Raw genomic sequence first — 17,946 nt, forward strand, 5'->3', positions numbered from 1 at the left:
CTTGGAAGACTAAAAAAAGTATTTGAAAGTCTATTATAAGTATGCAGTATGATAACTACATCTGACGTTTTTAACAAACCAAACTGTTGAAAATTTAGCAAGCTATGGTTATTTCAATAGTACATCCACCATAGACATGCATGTTATGAGTGGGCGTGCTCCACCCACGCAAGATGGCCACCATGTGGCAACGTCTGTCTCCGTTGGCCAGCAACGTTGGTGAGTCATCTAGTGATATATATATCTTATGTTTAACACCGCGCTGCCATGTCCACTATTGGACTTGGGTGAAAGGTGTCTTCAAAGGACAGCAACAAGCACTGGCTGAGTAGGGGCTGCTGCAATAATCGCAATTATATGCGATAATCGCCATCACTTTGTATGATCGTATCATGGTTTGATTTCCCCCTCTATAATCTTTCCTCGTCCATATTAAAGTTCCTTTTTGTTTTCAATTATTTTTATAAAAAATATTTAAATAGAAAAAAGTAGGATAGACATTACAATGATTTAAAAAAAAAAAAAAAAAAGTCATCCCTCCCTCCCACCCATGTGGCGACCAGTTACCTCCCATCCCACAATAGATCTGTTACATAGTACATAGAATCATACATGTATAACAATACTGCATAGTGCACTTACAAACATTATAATGCCATACTTGGTACATATTCAAGTCTGCTGCTGCAGAGGCCTGTGTCTGGACAGTCCTTTCTTCAGCCCCATGTATTCTAGCTAGAGGTTGTTCCTCTAATTATCAGAAACTACATCAGCCAATGTGTACAGTTAAGTGAATGGGGCGGGTTCCATTAGAGATAGCATTTATTTAGCTGACCTAGTGCTCCCACTGTCCTGTGGAGGGCGCCAATACGCCTAGTCCGCCGGAAATAGGCAAGAAGAGGAAGAAGAGATTTCATCTGCGGACCGGAAAAACACAAAACTCGAAAAACCAACTGCTTCGTTCGACACACAGCCTTGAGCAGTGACCACTCTTCCAAAAGGTAAACACGTTTGCATTGCCAAATAAAATATATGCCAGTTGTGTTAATGTAATGTTATCTAGGTTACGGTAGGTATCTGACGTAGTTCACGACAGCAAAGAGGGTCCATCTAAGTGGCAGCCAGTGGCTAGCAAGGTAAACGTTAGTTTCCCCCAATGATTGAGCCTTTCAGGACTACCACATGATTATAATTTACCATGAATGTAGGTTAACATTATCCCGCATGTATTAGTACCTTTGACAGAACCCAGAGATGCCTAAACTTTTAAGTTTGGATTCACCAAATACCCGACAGTTATCCCCACTAGCTATTTGAATGGTTGCATCCGAGTCTCTCTGACCAAACATTCACCCAACGTCTGACAGGAAAACCACCAGGCTTAACGTGAAACGAGTCTAAAAAGAAAGTCAACCGATAAACAAAGAATATATATTCTCAACGGCTTCAAACGGCTTCTCAGTTACAGTGGGTGACAATATTGTCACAAGGAAAGATGAAATTACATACCTGGGTTCCATCCTAGAGGCAAATCTTTCCTGTGACAAAATGGCATCCAATGTAATAAAAAAAAAAGTAAACCAACGAACTAGATTCTTGTACCGGATCTCCTCTCTGGTAAACAAGAATACCCTGAAGACTCTGGCAGGAGCACTCATTCAAGGGTACTACGACTATGCTTGCACCTCATGGTACCAAAGCACCTCAAAGGCACTAAAAACAAGATTTTACAAACATCACAAAACAAACTGGTCAGACTACTGCTTGACCTTACTCCTAGAACCCACCTCACCCCTGCCCACTTTGACAACCTAGGATGCCATAAAACTAACTGCGTTCTGTTTTATGGCAATAAAGTTCAGGTTTGTGGTAGATAATCCCAAAAAATAAGAGAAATAAAAAAGTAAATCCAGAAGTCAGATGATTGACAGGGGCTGGTGTGAGCTGGGTAGGGTAGTTTTTCGAAATGTGAAAGCCCTGAGTCTCTTCCTTCAAAAGACTACACTCACTTTTGGATGTGCCACTTCCTCCTGTCAATATGCGCCGGTTTCCAACTCGATGCCCTGAGATTTCTATAATCTTATATTTCACTAATAACAGTTAAAATAATTGGTAAACAAATGTAATGCTGAAAATATACACTTTTACTGTATATCTCGGGCTTAAGAGGTTAACCCTGTGAGGCCCAAATTAAAAAGACATTAGCAACTTCAGAGGCCAGAGGGTGGGACATATAAACACATTTACTATACATGTGCTTAAAGTGGAACTATCTTTATAAATGGCCTTTTTCAGTGTTTACCATTGTTTCTTAGCTATGTGGACTTATATTAATAGGATCTATGTCTCTAATTCTCATATTGGCGCATTCTTCCAATTCTCCTCTCACAATATTCACCCTCACTGAACTGAGTCATCTGAAAATGTGCATATCTGTGATGTCAGAGATTTCTCAACTGCATAATAATGTGGCAGTTGATGTGGCAGTTGGCACCAGGCCACACAGTGGTTGGAGCCCAGCCTCAAAACGGCTTATGATCTTGAGGTAGAAAAATGCGGTTTTTGAGTACTTGATTAGAAATACAAAACAATGCATTCAAAAAAAAAATTTAACCTAGGTGTTCCATAGACTCACAGGAATTGTGTAAAAGTGCCCAAATAGTGAAAGAAATAGTAAAATAGTTCCCCTTTAATATTTTTTAAATGGCTAAAAGTTATTTTGTAACTTTGCAACCGTGGGTCTCACAGGGTACTTTTAACCCTGTGAGGCCCAAATAAAAAAGACATTAGCAACTTCAGAGGCCAGAGGGTGAGACCTATAAACACATGAAGGGTGCCGTGACTGAAAAAAAAGGTTGAGAAACGCTGGTATATGGTGTGGCTCTTTGTGGTACCACAGTAATTTTTGTGGCTCTTAGTCTCTGACTGGTTGGCCACCCCTGGAATAGGGTATTAAAAACGATCCAGAAACGTGTTAACACGTGATTGGCACTCGGCAGTCGGGCGTCAGAAACGTGTAAATCAGTGAATGGCATGTGTTAACAATTGTGTGTATTGAGCCGTACTGTATTCCATTCTGCAATCTGTTGATAAAGTTTTCAATCAATCAATCTCTATGCGCGCAATCTGCTATCTATCATGTCGGTATAGCAGCGGGTGTTGGGAGAGGAGAGGATGGACTTCACGGAGTGCCACATGGACTCTGTATCGAGTGTCGCCGCGGCCGCTCGTTCTGGACACGGTGAGCGGGTGCGGGAGCTGATCCGTGGAGGGTGCAGTGTGGAGAGCAGAGACAACCGCGGCTGGAACGCCCTCCACGAGGCAGCGGCCGCCGGCACCAAGGAGTGTGTCAAAGAGATCCTGTCTGCCATGGGTAAGGAGTCAGGACGGACAAACGGACTGTTACCACCTCAGTGGTTTTACATGTTTCTCTTTACTTAGTTTTAACCCTTTCACTGCCACGCTACAGAAGGTTAACCCTTTACTATCACACTACCGACGGTTACGTGATAGTAAAGGGTTAACCTGCTGTTGTGTGGCAGTGAAAGGGTTACCCGTTTGGTAGTGCAGCAGTGAAAGGGTTAAATGTTTCACAATTACTGCATCGAATTTCCCGTTTTTTTTGGCCGTGTCTTCTTCAAGTTAAGTTTCAAGTTTTGTTTTATTTGTCACATAGATATAATGTACATAACAGTGAAATGCTTGGTTCTGTATGAGCCCCCTGATATTGTGCTTCATACAGTACAACGAATAAAGGCCAAACACTATACAAACTAAAGTTATAATACAAACCCATAATTATATATTTGTCCTCCCTTGCTCATTCTGGCATCACACACATCACACACAGTCATAGATGGGTGGGTGGTCTGAAACGGCGCTCCTCATCATTCCTGGTTGCTCGTTGCTCCCCGGCGTTTTCATCGCTTTCCCATTTCCCCGTCTCTCCACCATGACTAAACACGACCCCCTCTGTCACTTTGCAGCAGACTCCTACCCTGTCTCTCCACCATGACTAAACACGACCCCCTCTGTCACTTTGCAGCAGACTCCTACCCTGTCTCTCCACCATGACTAAACACGATCCCCTCTGTCACTTTGCAGCAGACTCCTACCCTGTCTCTCCACCATGACTAAACACGACCCCCTCTGTCACTTTGCAGCAGACTCCTACCCTGTCTCTCCACCATGACTAAACACGACCCCCTCTGTCACTTTGCAGCAGACTCCTACCCTGTCTCTCCACCATGACTAAACACGACCCCCTCTGTCACTTTGCAGCAGACTCCTACCCTGTCTCTCCACCATGACTAAACACGACCCCCTCTGTCACTTTGCAGCAGACTCCTACCCTGTCTCTCCACCATGACTAAACACGACCCCCTCTGTCACTTTGCAGCAGACTCCTCCACTGATTGCAGCGTTTATGTGAATTATTTGACACATGAGGGCGAGTCTGCGTTCTATCTGGCAGCGCAGCACGGACATCTCGCTGTGGTCCGACTCCTTCTGAAAACCCATGCCGACATCAACCAGCTGACAAACGACCTGTCTTGTCCTCTCTATGCAGGTAACGTGCAAGCACATGTATGTTTAGATAGTCCTACTGTACCTCTTTGGTTATTGTTTCAGTCATAAATAGTGGTGTTTTCTTATTGTGTGTCTGTAGCTGTGGATGGCAGACACAAGGAGATTGTAGAACTGCTAGTGAGGAGGGGGGCAGAGGTCAATAGAACTCACACAGCTTCATACTGGACCTGTCTACATAAGGCCACATATAAGGTAACACACACACACACACACACACACAGCTGTATCGATGTGTAGATAATGACCATTTATAGAACCTGCCTTCATAAGGCTGCATTAAGGCCCGTCTACATAGATTAGGTGATATTAACGTTAACATTGAAGTGGTGCTGGGCATTCAAGGAGGTAAAAATGAATTAAGCTTGGGCAGTGAAAGTGTTAAAGAATAATGAAAAAACAGACCTAGACGGAGAGACACCACGGATCAGTGTAGCCGGGCCCACAGAGACACAGATACACACACAATATCTATGCGTAGATATTATCATATAATGATGCATTTAGGATCCTCCTTAAGCTCCCAAGACGGACTAGTGCAAGCCATTTGTTTGACTACAAATGTCCCCACCTTCCATGCTTTGCTGAGGAACTTGATGTTTAAATTTATGTGTCGATTATTATATATATCAAAAAACAAGATAATAGGTGCCATTAGTGATGTAAAACAAAGTGATACAAGGTACTCCTCTGATTTGTGGAAACATTGGAATCGATGCCTTTATGTATTTTAATCTATGTTGTTGGCCTTGTTTCTTTTGTTATTGTATTCTTGTTGTTTTGTATATGTGTAATATGGACCTTGAGTCTGAAATAAAGTCTTCATCATATAACACAGATATAGTCTTACTACCTTGTTATTTTTCTCCCAAAGGGTTACAGTGATATTGTGTGCATATTGGTCAAGGTTTGTAATCTGGAGACACTGGATGACCACAAGATCACTCCCCTCTTTGTGGCGGCGCAGTATGGCCAGCAGCGATGTCTGGAACTTCTGGTTGATGCAGGTACACGTCTTATAGAGTCATTTAGTCTAAACGAAGCAGTAGACCCAGGAACAGTCTTGGTTGAATGGGGTTTTGCCATAGAGGTAAATAAAATAAATATATATAGTATATATATTATTTATAAATGTTATCTTGAAATTAAGAATATTTGATCTCCATGGTGATTTTACTGTCAAAATTACAAGGGTTAAAAACACACTCAAATAACCTATGTTTTAATATACGCTTTAATGCTTTAATAAGATGACAAGCCGACAAGATTTGTGATTGAGGGATGCTAGGAGGACGCTAGGCTCACTGTAGTTTATAGTAGAAGGGATAATGATGTCGAATCCTGTTTACATGGTAGAATCTGTTCAGTTGTGTTCATATTGCATTGATTGAATATGTATTCTAATATCTTGAGCAATAAATCAACCAATTCTATCTCAAAACAATAAATCAATCCAATAAATAAGTGAACCAATGAAACAAACAAATAAATCACCAGTCAATCTAATAAATAAACAAATCAATGAAACAGCGGTGGCCTAAAGGTTAGAGAAGCAGGCTCGTGGCCAGAAGGTCGCCGGTTCAATCCCCCGGACCAGCAGGAAAACTCTGGGCTGTGAAGTGAATGAATAACTCCCATCCACAATACCAACCGCTGAGATGCCCTTGAGCAAGGCACTTAACCCCCAACTGCTCCAGTGGAGTTGCTCAGTGGCTAACGGTGTCGGACTGTGGTTGTGCTGGACGCGTGAATATTAAAGGCAACCAACTTGTGTTCAGCTTTTCTCTGATTGGCCGTGACCCCCCGCCCCCTTTTGCCGCGAACACGGCAGGCAAGCGGCAGCCGTCCCAAATGAAATCCATCAGTGGAGGGCGCGGAGCATAATGAATCCGATCACAGATTTTTGAAATATTGATATCAAAGACGAGTTCGGCACCTTGAGCATGGCGGGGAAGGACGCCTAAAAACGTCTTCTGGCAGTTAAAGTGTTAACATGTATTTACGCCCATACAATTTTTTAGATGAATGATTGTGGATATAATATAGAAAACACATCATTATGATATTGTCAGATGGCGCAAAATACAATGGTGAGTGAGAAATGTATCTCCAGTGATAAAACCCAGTGCTGCCGCATCTGCCGCGTCTCTCTCTGCCGCGAAGGGCGTGTGCTAGGGCGGTCACGTGGCCGTGTGGCCAATCAGAGAAACGCTGAACGAAAAGCTGAACACAAGTTGGTTGCCTTCAATATTCACGCGTACTGGACAGCTCCCAGGTGTGAATGTGTGTACAGTAACTGAGTGTGGAGCAGGGCGTTGCTGAAAAAGAGCATTCATGCTCGCCGAACCTACCCTGGGTAAATAAAGGGAAGACGATTATAATAATAAATGAATCGATCAAACAAACACATGTACATCATTTCATGTATAATATTTTATACATTTAAGCTTTAAGGAGATCTTTTATTTTTAGAGCATTAACTCTTTGGAATAACCTGCCTCAAAACCTCTGCTGCATTTACAGTAGATTCACTTTTAAAAATAAACTTAAATTGTATTTAACACTGTAAAGTATTTTGTTTTGTTTTCTGTTTCTTTGCTTGCATATAATTTTAGCCATCTTAATTGTTAGTTTCATAATGCATTGTGTGTTGAGTACTGACTTTTAATAATTTAGTTTTGCAATAATAATTGTTTTTGTATTTTTGTTTTTGTTTGTGGACCCCAGGAAGTCTAGATGGTTGCTATGGCACTAGCTAATGGGGATCCGTAATAGAATCAAATCAAAATCAACTCACTATATCTGGTTTCTTCTCTAGGTGCCAATGTGAACGCCCGGGCGGCCGACTTGGCCACGCCACTGTTGATTGCGTCTCAGGAAGGTCACGAGGGTTGCGTTGAGGTTCTGTTGGACCACGGTGCCGACCCGAACCTGTCGTGCAGCCTCGACTGGCCACAGCTCGCCATCCACGCCGCGGCTCAGTTCGGGCACCGCGGGTACAGAATCCATACGTTGTGGTTGTCTCTTTTTTTAAGTAGCGCACTGTTACGAACTAGAGCTGTGGTCTTGAGGGGTATGTAGTTTGACAAAGCTCTAGCGCCATACTGCCTTAACATTTTGGAATCCTCAGCTCTCAGTCGGCCTGAGCCGGGTTCCAGAATGTTGACACTTTTTTTTATCACATTTTTATTTATTATTATTATTTTTCAGTCAGGCCAGTGTTTCTAGTTGCGACACCACGATAGGGAAGACTACCCTACTGTGGGTCTGTGGAGGGTGTGTAGACTACCCTACTGTCGGTCTGGGGAGGGTGTAGACTACCCTACTGTCGGTCTGGGGAGGGTGTAGACTACCCTACTGTCAGTCTGGGGAGGGTGTAGACTACCCTACTGTCAGTCTGGGGAGGGTGTAGACTACCCTACTGTCAGTCTGGGGAGGGTGTAGTCTACCCTACTGTTGGTCTGGGGAAGGTGTAGACTACCCTACTGTTGGTCTGGGGAAATGTGTAGACTACCCTACTGTCGGTCTGGGGAGGGTGTAGACTACCACATGCCTACTCCTACTACTACTTTTCACTTGAAAGCGAGGAGTTTCACTGGGAGAGGTTCACGCTATCTCCCCCAGATCCCCTCCCTGCTGAACATGCGCCCGACCGACCAGTAGGAGTCGCTATTGCAATGACCAGAACCCATATACCCCACCAGCTTCGAATCCCACCCCCACGAATACTGCCAATTGGGAGGTGTAGTGGTTACGTCATTGCTGTTTCCGGCCGGTCCACCTCGCAAAATTGCAACGTATTTCCCCATTGCCCATTTCTAAATCGTCTCGTTTAAAACAAATAAAGCATGAACATTTGCATGGTGTACCTTTCTGTGCGTATTCATCCACAATCTATAGCTCAACATGAAAATATTCGCAATTAATCATAAAAAGAAAAATCGCCGAATTTTATTTCAACCAAAAATGCTTAACAATAATGTTAGTGATGGAAGGAAACACATTTTGTGCAAAAATGGAAAGCTTTCCAATGTTCATGAGGCAGAATTGTTACAATAGCCATAATCCATTTTCCCAATGATAAATCCCTAATACGGGTGGACCTCGCGGGCGGGCCAAAGTGATGTCAGACTACATCTCCCTATTGGCACCGCTGACGCCAGGAATTGAACCCTGGGTTTCTGCAGGTGGTAGACAGTGCTTAGACCTCTACACACTACCCAGACTCCCCGATGGTGTGAGTTCACACGAGATTATATGCAATGTTTTCCTCCCTCCCTCCCGTCCGTCCCTGCAGTATCCTGAAGAGGTTGATTGCCGTCACGGATCGCGTGTGTGACCGCGGCGAGGGCAGAGTGAGTCCGCTGTATCATGCCGTGTTGAGCCATTGTGTGGAGCTGTTCCTGGCCGAGGGCTACAGCCCCGACGCCCAGGACTGCTCACGCACCATGGGCGTCTCTTCCCCGCTCACCTACGCCTTGTTGTTTGCGCGTGATGGTGAGCCAGATGAGTACAGGTTTGTACACAAATTTGTATAACCCTACCAACCAACACAGACACTGTTGTATACACTCGTCACTTTTTCTTTTTCACACAAATCATTTTAATTTAGTGTCTGGATATGTATGTATATATATATATATATATATATATGTAATCACTTATGTATGTATTTTTTTTTATCTTACTTTATTTTAGCTTTATATGACTGGTGCTCAAATGCGTTTAGTGCTCCTACTGCTGAGCTGGCCACTTCTCTTGCCCAACACATTTCATTGTACTGTTGACCTTGCGTTAACACACATATGACCAATAAAATAAACTTGAACTTGAACATGCAACATACAGGGCTGTCCCCGAAGCCTGTTTTTGGGCTTCGAACTTCGTCAGGGTTTTTCGAACAGACGTTAGAACCTTCGTTTTTAATAAAAAACATACCTTTTTTTCCTTTTCTTTTTTTATAAATATCCTCAAACTAAATCCTCAATTTGAATAAAGTGATTAATCTGATTAAATGAGTTTTTTTTCTTTTATTAAATCAACTTTCTTTAACTCAATCAGCACCTAGAGGTCGCTGTTTACCTTGTGGTAAGAAGGCCAGCGCTTTAAAGAATAGGGGTACATGGCGGTGTTTGCAGGGCTAAAAACTATATTAAATGTTATAGCTATGGATCAAATAAACACGTCGATTGTCAGTGAGTTTCTTCCGGTCAGCATGCAAAAAACAGATACTTTTTTCATACATATATTTCCGTTTTATACCGTGGTGAATATGAGTATAGTTTTAGAGTGATCCCGTCTAATCTCAAGAAACTCCAGCAAACCGCGCTTCAATGCATTTCCTTAGAAATCGTGCCATTTCTCGCTTGATTTACGAATCATTCTGAAATAAACGTTAGATTATCGGTATTATGTTTCATCATGCACGCACGAAAGGGGGGGGGGGGGGGGTTATATGCTTCGAGCGCCACCAACGGCACAGTACATTACAGACACGCACTCCGATGGTGGCGAAAAAATCATCTGATAAACGCAAGATTGGTAACATATAGTCCTTACCTCATATCTGATGTACTGCAAAAATAATAATCCAATTTCTGATTGCCATTCCAAATATTGATTGCGGTCGTCTTTCCAACGTTTATGCACCAAAACACATGAATCCACGGTGCTCCAGTTTCCCCAATCCGTGTGTTATAACGTTAGTCATGCCCAAGAAGGAAAACCCGGACCGGACTTCTTAGATCGATGCACAGCCCAAGCCAGAGGGATTCCAATGATGTGCAATACCGGCCGCAAGGTGTTAGGCGGCGGTATTGGCCTTTGCGATCTCAGAGCCATTCCCAATGATAACATCAGGCTGGATGGATGAATTATGAATGGGTATAGCAAATAAAAGAAATAACGATTAAAACCCGACTTTTCTCGTGATTGGCACTCAACCACCGGCGAGATAACCCGACTTTTTTCGTGATTGGCGCTGAAACAGTTAATGAATATAACTCATCAGTTTTAATACTATAATATTAGTGTAGCCTAATCTTTATCTGCAACCGTGAAGAAAAACCCCATTGGTTTAAACAGAATGAATAGACACATAAAAAAAAGATATAAAAAAAAAAAAAGCTTTTTATAAAAAATTCAAATGTTTATTTAGAATTCGAATGCCAACGTAATGTATGAAGGTCCGAACGTTCAAACGTTTGGCCTCAGCTCTAATACACACACCCGCATTGCCTCTAACTCTTGAATAAAAATCTCTTTCAGTGCATCTGTGAGTCTCCTGATTGATGCAGGGGCGAGTCTCACGGAGCAGCATTGGAAACATGCCCTGGCCACAGAGAAGGCAGACCTGCTGCGGCTCATACTCAAGCACAGGAGGATCCCTCCCATCTGGAAGAGGCGGAGCAGGGGCTGCCCCACACCAGAGAGGACCGCGTTAAAGGAGGAGGAACTGAGTTGGCTGCTGTGTTTGGCCCTCAGTCAGGTGCAGTTCGCCCCCTGCTGGCTGCCTCTGCTTCTACAGGCAGGACTGGAGCCCGCCTTGATGATGCAGCCACACATGTATGTCTCCATCTAAGATAAGATAAGATAAGATATTCCTTTATTGATCCCCTTGGGGAAATTCAGGCATCATAGCAGCATGGGGGGAGGGGGGAGGGGTACAGGTAGTAAAACAAAACAGTATACAGGTAGTAAAAGACAACACAGGCAGTGTAAACAATTTGATCAATATGGTCAATATAATTTACTAACTGACTAGCTGAGGAATATTCACATTATTCACAGTGTCACATGAGGTGCAGTATGCAGTGTGTGTGTCTGTCTCCGTCATTCGTTCCTTCTGCCTCACACTCTCACTCTTATTCACTCATTCTCACACGTCCCCCCCCTTTGTCACTCTCATTCTCTCTCTCTCTCTCTCTCTCTCACTCACACACACACACACACACACACACACACACACACACACACACACACACACACATATACACTATAATATTGGTGTGATATAATATACTGTTGGGTCTTAATACATTGTAGTGGAACCAAATTCATCAATTATGCTGCTTGTGGACAGATCTTCATGATCAATATAGATTTAATAGTAAAACACGTGGATCAAGGTACATGTTGTCAAATGAGCTTGGCTATTAAAGGAGTGTCCTCGTGTTGGCCACCCAAATCACACTAATGGGCCTTTCACACCGGGAATAATTGGTTCGGAACATGAAAAATCGGTGCTCAATGTTTTCTTAGAGGGCCGAACTAAAGCCTCTGTCATGTTCCGAACCAATTATTCCCGGTGTGAACTCGCCAGCCGGTTCGAGATTACGTTCGGGAACCGGCCTAGAGGTCAAGGGACCCAGCTCTCTTCTGGATACAGAAGGGTGGGGGGCTAGGGGGGGGGTATGGGGCCAGTGGCTCTCCTAGTTGTGAGATTTTAGAACAACCTTTCCACAAAATCATGTTATTGAAACTCCTACACACTGCTTTTAGATTGCCCTGGTATAGTGTGTATAAACTTGAATAAGTTGAATTAGTCCTCCTTGCATTTGAGTGTCTTTATAATTTAAACAAGAGCTCCCCCTTTGGTGAATTGTTAGCGAAGTACTGATTTGTCCTCACAACCGTGATTTGTGTCATAGGTTGGAGGCAGCAGACGGCAAGGTGCTGAATTACCTCCTGGAGTTTGTGAATTGGTCGACTCTGCGTCCAACTTTTAAACACATTTTGAACCAGAGACAGCAGGATGGCACCTGGACACCAGACGTAAAATTTGGTAAGGAAATTAACATGCAGCGCAGTAGGGCTGAGCCCAAACTTTCCAACCTTCGTTCATTACGTTGGCATTCGAATTCTAAATCAACATTAGAATTTATAATTTTTAATAATAAGAAATTTATATATATTTTATTTATATATATATTTTTTTAATGTGTATTCATTCTGTTTAAACCAATGGGTTTTTTCTTCACAGTTGCAGATAAAGATTAGGCTACACTAATATTATAGTATTAAAACTGATGAGTTATATTCATTAAAGAAAGTTGATTTAAAAAATAAAATAAAAGACTAATTTAATCAGATTAATGACTTTATTCAAATTGAAGGATTTAGTTTGAGGATATTTATATAAAAAAAAAGCTTTTTTGGATAAAAAAAAAAAACGAATAATAATTAAAAACGAAGGTTCGAACATCCGTTCGAAAAACCCTGACTAAGTCCAAAAACAGGCTTTGGGGGGCCCTACAGCACAGATGGATGAGCTCTGTTTTCAAGAAGCCACATGGCGAAGCTCCCTTTTGTCTTTCTGATGGGTATATATTGCAATGTATGATACTGTAAATGTTATTACGGTAGTTGCTCTTTGAAGAGAAAAGATGTAACGTTAGATATTTATTTGTTTGGTATAGAAGTATGGGCACCTGTTAGACGGGTGTAACTGGGTTTACTAAATTCTCAATGTGTAAAAAAAGAAAAAAAATAATTTGTTGAGGTCCTAGTCTGGGGGAGGGGAGGGGGGGTCTGGCCTAGAGGTTTTCTTTTTGTTTATAATGATTTTAAATTTTTCTTTTAGGGGGGGGGGGGTTGGTTTATTTTGTATCTATTTTTCTGTAACTCGGGGAGGGGGAGGGGGGGGCAGTTGGCAGCATTTCCTTTTGTATGGTTGTTGAACTGATGCTGTAAAACTGGAAAAAAAAAGAAAATACCAATAAACATATTGTTTAAAAAAAAAAAAGCCACATGGCATAGTAGGGAGGTCCCGAACAAGGTGGTTTGCCCCAGATTCCCAATCCGAGTCATTTCATATCCCAATCCGATATTCCTCCATAATACAGACTGCACAGTTTACACTTCAGGTATATTCAAGTTAGAAGAAACAATCCAAGATATGCTTGGTTATAGGGAGGTGTAGTGGTTACGTCATTGCCGTTTTTTGTGTTCCACCCTCTGTCCAACGCAATGTATTTGCCCATTTCTAAATTGTCTCGTTTAAAACAAATAAAGCATTAACATTTGCATGGTGTACCTTTCTGTGCTTATTCATCCACAATCTATAGCTCAACATGAAAATATTCGCAATTAATCATAAAAAGAAATCGGCAAATTTTATTTCAACCAAAAGTGCTTAAACAATAATGTTAGTGATGGAAGGGAACTCATTTTGTGCAACATAATTTTTTTATGATTTCATTAATCAATACTTTTTTCGGGGGAAAGGCAATACTTTTATTCCAAACTTTTCTAAAAGCTCTGTGGATATATTAATTTTTTTTAATAAATTATTACTTTACATTTTTGTATCTACGTATATCACCTTTAAAAGAAATAGCCTACATCACAGCTTTCCCTTAACACATTGGGTGCCAACAAGAGATCTCATTATTGGCCGCCATGCGTTGGTTGCCAATAACGAGATTTCTCGTTATTTAATCGTTATTTCTTTTATTAGCGATATCCATTCATTTTTCATCCGTCCAGCCTGACATTATCATTGGGAATGGCTCTGAGCTCGAAAAGGGCAAATACCGCCCCATATCGTCTCCCGGATGGTAATGCACATCATTGGATTGGATTGAGTGAAAAAGTGCATCAGAGAAAAATTTCCGGCCCAGGATTTTCCTATCTCTGGCAAGCAGTGTCGTGTTACCAGATTCACTGGCGAGGCTGGAAGCAGCTTGGATTATGCGTTTCGGACTATAACGTTGGATCAATTAACGCGATCAATATTTAGAATGGCGAGCAGGAATTGGATTCATCTTTTTGCAGAACATCTGATCTGAGGTAAGGAATCTATGTTACCAGTTTCGGGGTAATCAGATGTTTTTTCACAGCGGTCACAACGTGTGTGTGTGTGCGTGTATGACGTTAGCGCTGACCAGGTCATGGATAATCGATTTTTCAGCCCGCTTCTCTAGCGGGCTGAATGCTTGATGCTTTTATCGTCAGCAACGGCATACGTTTTGGAGTATGTTACATATGATCATTGCGATCGATGTGAAATCATGGTTGGATCAAAGTAGGATTGATGTCATATAGTCCTTACCTTTACTAGGAGGTATCCCAAAAAGAATATTCCAATTGTCTGATCGCGATTTCCAGTATTGGTGTCCCAGACATAATCCAGACATAATCCAGCACAACACATGCATCGAGGGGCATTGGACGCATTTCAATGTGATCGGGTGAACCGCTAGACTTGCCTGAACCAAAATGCTGCGTGTGCAATAAGGTTTCAAAGGGTGGCCGATACTGCCACCTAGCAGGATGCGGCCCGTATTGCACTCTAGCGATCTCAGAATGATTTCCTATGGTAACGCAGAGGTGAACCTGAAATGAATAAAAAAAAATCGAATAAAAGAATTAACGATGAAAACCCGACTATACTCGGGTATGGCGCTCAACCGCTGGCGAGTTAACCCAACTATCCTCGGGTCTGGCGCTGAAAGTGTTAATGTAGCCGATACCAATCAATAAAAATTTGCCATCATTGGCTCTGATTCCGATTGGGACATCCAGCAAGTTCTTATTGATGACTGTTGAATTCCCCTGTGACTTAATTTCTCTCTCTCTCTCTCTCTCTCTCTCTCTCAGAGTGTATCCCCACTCTCTCCCACCTATGCAGGCTGCAGGTCAGAGAGGTTTTGGGATCTGACCTTGTCATGGGGAGCACCGTGGTCGAGCAGCTTCCTGTGCCTCCTCAAATACAGAGCTACCTCGTCTTCACAGACGTCTGCCCACCTGGTTCCTTCACACACTCCCCTCCTCTGCCTCCGTTGGATCCAATAGACTAGAGGGATACCACAATTCACACAGACCTGTCCTGTAAACAAATGCAGCCGGTAGAACTGGGCCCTGTTTCATGTACGTGGTTCAACTAAGTCGATCAACATGTCCATTATCCAGCTTCAGTTAACCCGATGTTCAAAGCCGGGATTTTCCTGTTTCACAAAGGAGGATTCAGTCTCGTTAACTCAAGCCAGACTTGAGAGTCAGGCTCAAGTCAGGCTAGATGCGCGCTCCCGTTTTAGGTGGAAAGCCAGCACGTATCGATGGCAGAGACCCTGATTCTCAACGGCATTGATTGATTAATTGATTTAAGACTTTATTGACAGATTGCAATAGGCTCAATCGCCTCGCCGACAAGTTAAATGCGTTATCTATAGGCTAATTCTAAGTCCCTCATTACCTCAATCAATCAGATTATATTTCTTTAAACTTGCCTGCTGGATTGAATAATCAAATGAGATCTTGCTAGCGAAAATAACTAGTTAACTGTTATACAGAATTACGAGACGGCTTTCTTGCCCATTGATTGATGTATAGTCAATATTTAACTTATCTCCAATGTGGTCCAACGGGTTGTTCTTTTGACTTCCACACGGACGACCCGGGTTCAAGACCGGGGTCCTTCTTTTTGCAATATAGGAATAATTCAATTTGGTGCACGTTGAGAGCTATATAAAGAATGACATCCTCAATGCATGTAGATTTATAATATTTTAACTTAAAACCAGGCTACTTTGGCGTATAATCATTAATATTATATTCAAAAAAATCATATTGGAAACACGGGGATTTGAACCCCGGTCGGTGGATTGGGAGGCTTGAGCACTACCGCTGGGCCACTGGGCCAGATGGGATAAATTCATTGTTTATACATTAATGAACGAGAGACCCGTGTTTAGAATATCCTTTGTTTTGAATGAAGTTTATCTCTTTATCCTCATTCATTAATGTGACGTCAACGGCTCATTCAATTTCTCAAATCCGTCAAACAGCGCATCTCATCAGACATCTTAATCCCAGTTACAATTAAAATAACCACATCATGTGTACATCGCACGAGCGAGCGCCACCGTCGCCACGGTATATATAACGTGCATTATTTAGGACAAAGTGAATTTAATATCAGCATTTTGGGTCTATTTTACATTTCAAAAGCCCCCTCTGGAAGAATGGAGCACAAAAACGTAATTCAGAATGGTATAATGCAGATCGTAGACTGTGGGAATAGTTTCAGGAAACGGGCTGTCACTTCTTTGCGGGGGCGTGGCGATAGTTCAGGCTAACTTGAACTTGAACTCTGCTTTCGACCAGGCTCAAACTTTTGGATATGTTGTCATGGTGATTTGGAAAATCCAGGTACATGAAATCGGAAAGTCAGGCTAACCCAGTTATCCAGCTAAAGTTATCCGGCTAACTCGGTTATCCCGGTACATGAAACGGGGCCCTGGCGGCCACTGGCGATGGGCACTTTACGCTCAACACCACCTGTCATCGAACCGTGAACCCTGCACTCGACAGCACCGCACGCGACCACAAACGTTTTGACAACGTGGTCTTTATCAAATCTGCCGCCTGAAAAGGATCCAATTCAGACGGTGAAGAGGGGGTATTTAACTTGGGGAGTAGGGCTGGGTATCAATATTCGATACTTTTGCGGTATTGATAGAATTGCTTCAATACTATTGTGTATCGGAAAAACTACTGTTGACACCAAATTTTTATACCTAAGTAGTTAAATCTCATCGGTGTCAGTGAGCCAATAAACAAAAAAAATATTTTTTTTCAAGATTTTTTTTGTTCAACCACAATCCAAATGTATACAAAAATGTAACAAAGCCTCTGATCAGACAGCACACGCAATGCACATAACTCAGCAAAGTGAGGTATCGAATAAAATATATAGTTTTCGTATTGGATCCCAGGTATTTGTACTGGTATTGAACATTTTGAAATGATACCCAACCATATTGGGAGTGAGTAAGACAAGTTCGGACCTTGTTTTAGAGCCTATAGCCAATGTTCCGATGCCTTATACACTGTTTAGCCTATTAAATAGGCTAATTGTTTTTTCAGTCTGTTATTCGTTTTAACTTCTTGAATTCACATTTCTTGAGTTTGCAATAATGCAACTGCATTGCAAGCCAATGTTCTGAGACATATTGCCTTTTATTTGTAATTGTTAGGCTATTTGAATCCACCATTTAGGGCTAAACAGTGTATTCAAATAGCCTAACAAATAAAAGGTAATATGTCTCGGAAAATTGGCTTGCAGTTGCATTATTGCAAACTAAAGAAATGTGAATTCAAGAAGTTAAAACGAAGTTTAGCCTATTCAATTGTTTTAGAAGCCTATAGCCAATGTTCCGAGGCATATTGCATATAGCCTATTAAATAAAATAGGCGAATTGTTTTAGAAGCCTGTTATTCGTTTTAACTTCTTGGATTCACATTTTAGTTTGCAATAATAATTCAATCAGATAATTGTTTTTTCAGCCTGTTATTCGTTTTAACGTTCAGCCTGTTAATAAATATGTGTTGTTAATTCAGTATTTAACTTCTTGAATT

The 17,946-nt window shown here is 41.9% G+C and overlaps 1 protein-coding gene across 2 annotated transcripts; it reads left to right on the plus strand.

Annotated features, from left to right (window-relative positions):
* Positions 1-884: 884 nt before the first annotated feature.
* asb3 (ankyrin repeat and SOCS box containing 3) lies at positions 885-15,706 on the plus strand. 2 transcript variants are annotated; one of them, XM_084331186.1, is made up of 10 exons: positions 885-1,001; positions 3,151-3,373; positions 4,400-4,570; positions 4,670-4,782; positions 5,462-5,594; positions 7,406-7,583; positions 8,885-9,103; positions 10,855-11,151; positions 12,237-12,370; positions 15,187-15,706. In XM_084331186.1, the coding sequence occupies exons 2-10, from the start codon at positions 3,175-3,177 to the stop codon at positions 15,384-15,386; spliced, it is 1,644 nt and encodes a 547-aa protein (XP_084187312.1). In that variant the 5' UTR covers positions 885-1,001; positions 3,151-3,174; the 3' UTR covers positions 15,387-15,706. The 2 variants fall into 2 exon arrangements, with proteins under 2 accessions (XP_084187312.1, XP_084187313.1); XM_084331187.1 differs by having other exon boundaries at positions 967-1,001; positions 3,154-3,373.
* The last annotated feature ends 2,240 nt before the right edge of the window (positions 15,707-17,946 follow it).

The sequence above is a fragment of the Notolepis coatsorum genome, assembly GCF_963971535.1.
Source record: "Notolepis coatsorum genome assembly, chromosome: 15".
Taxonomy (NCBI): domain Eukaryota; kingdom Metazoa; phylum Chordata; class Actinopteri; order Aulopiformes; family Paralepididae; genus Notolepis; species Notolepis coatsorum.

Coding starts and splice junctions, on each gene's coding strand:
- asb3 (XM_084331186.1), top strand. CDS start 3,175: ATGGACTTCACGGAGTGCCACATGGACTCTGTATCGAGTGTCGCCGCG. Junction 4,783..5,461: donor TACATAAGGCCACATATAAG/GTAACACACACA, acceptor TTTCTCCCAAAG/GGTTACAGTGATATTGTGTG. Junction 11,152..12,236: donor TTGATGATGCAGCCACACAT/GTATGTCTCCAT, acceptor TTTGTGTCATAG/GTTGGAGGCAGCAGACGGCA.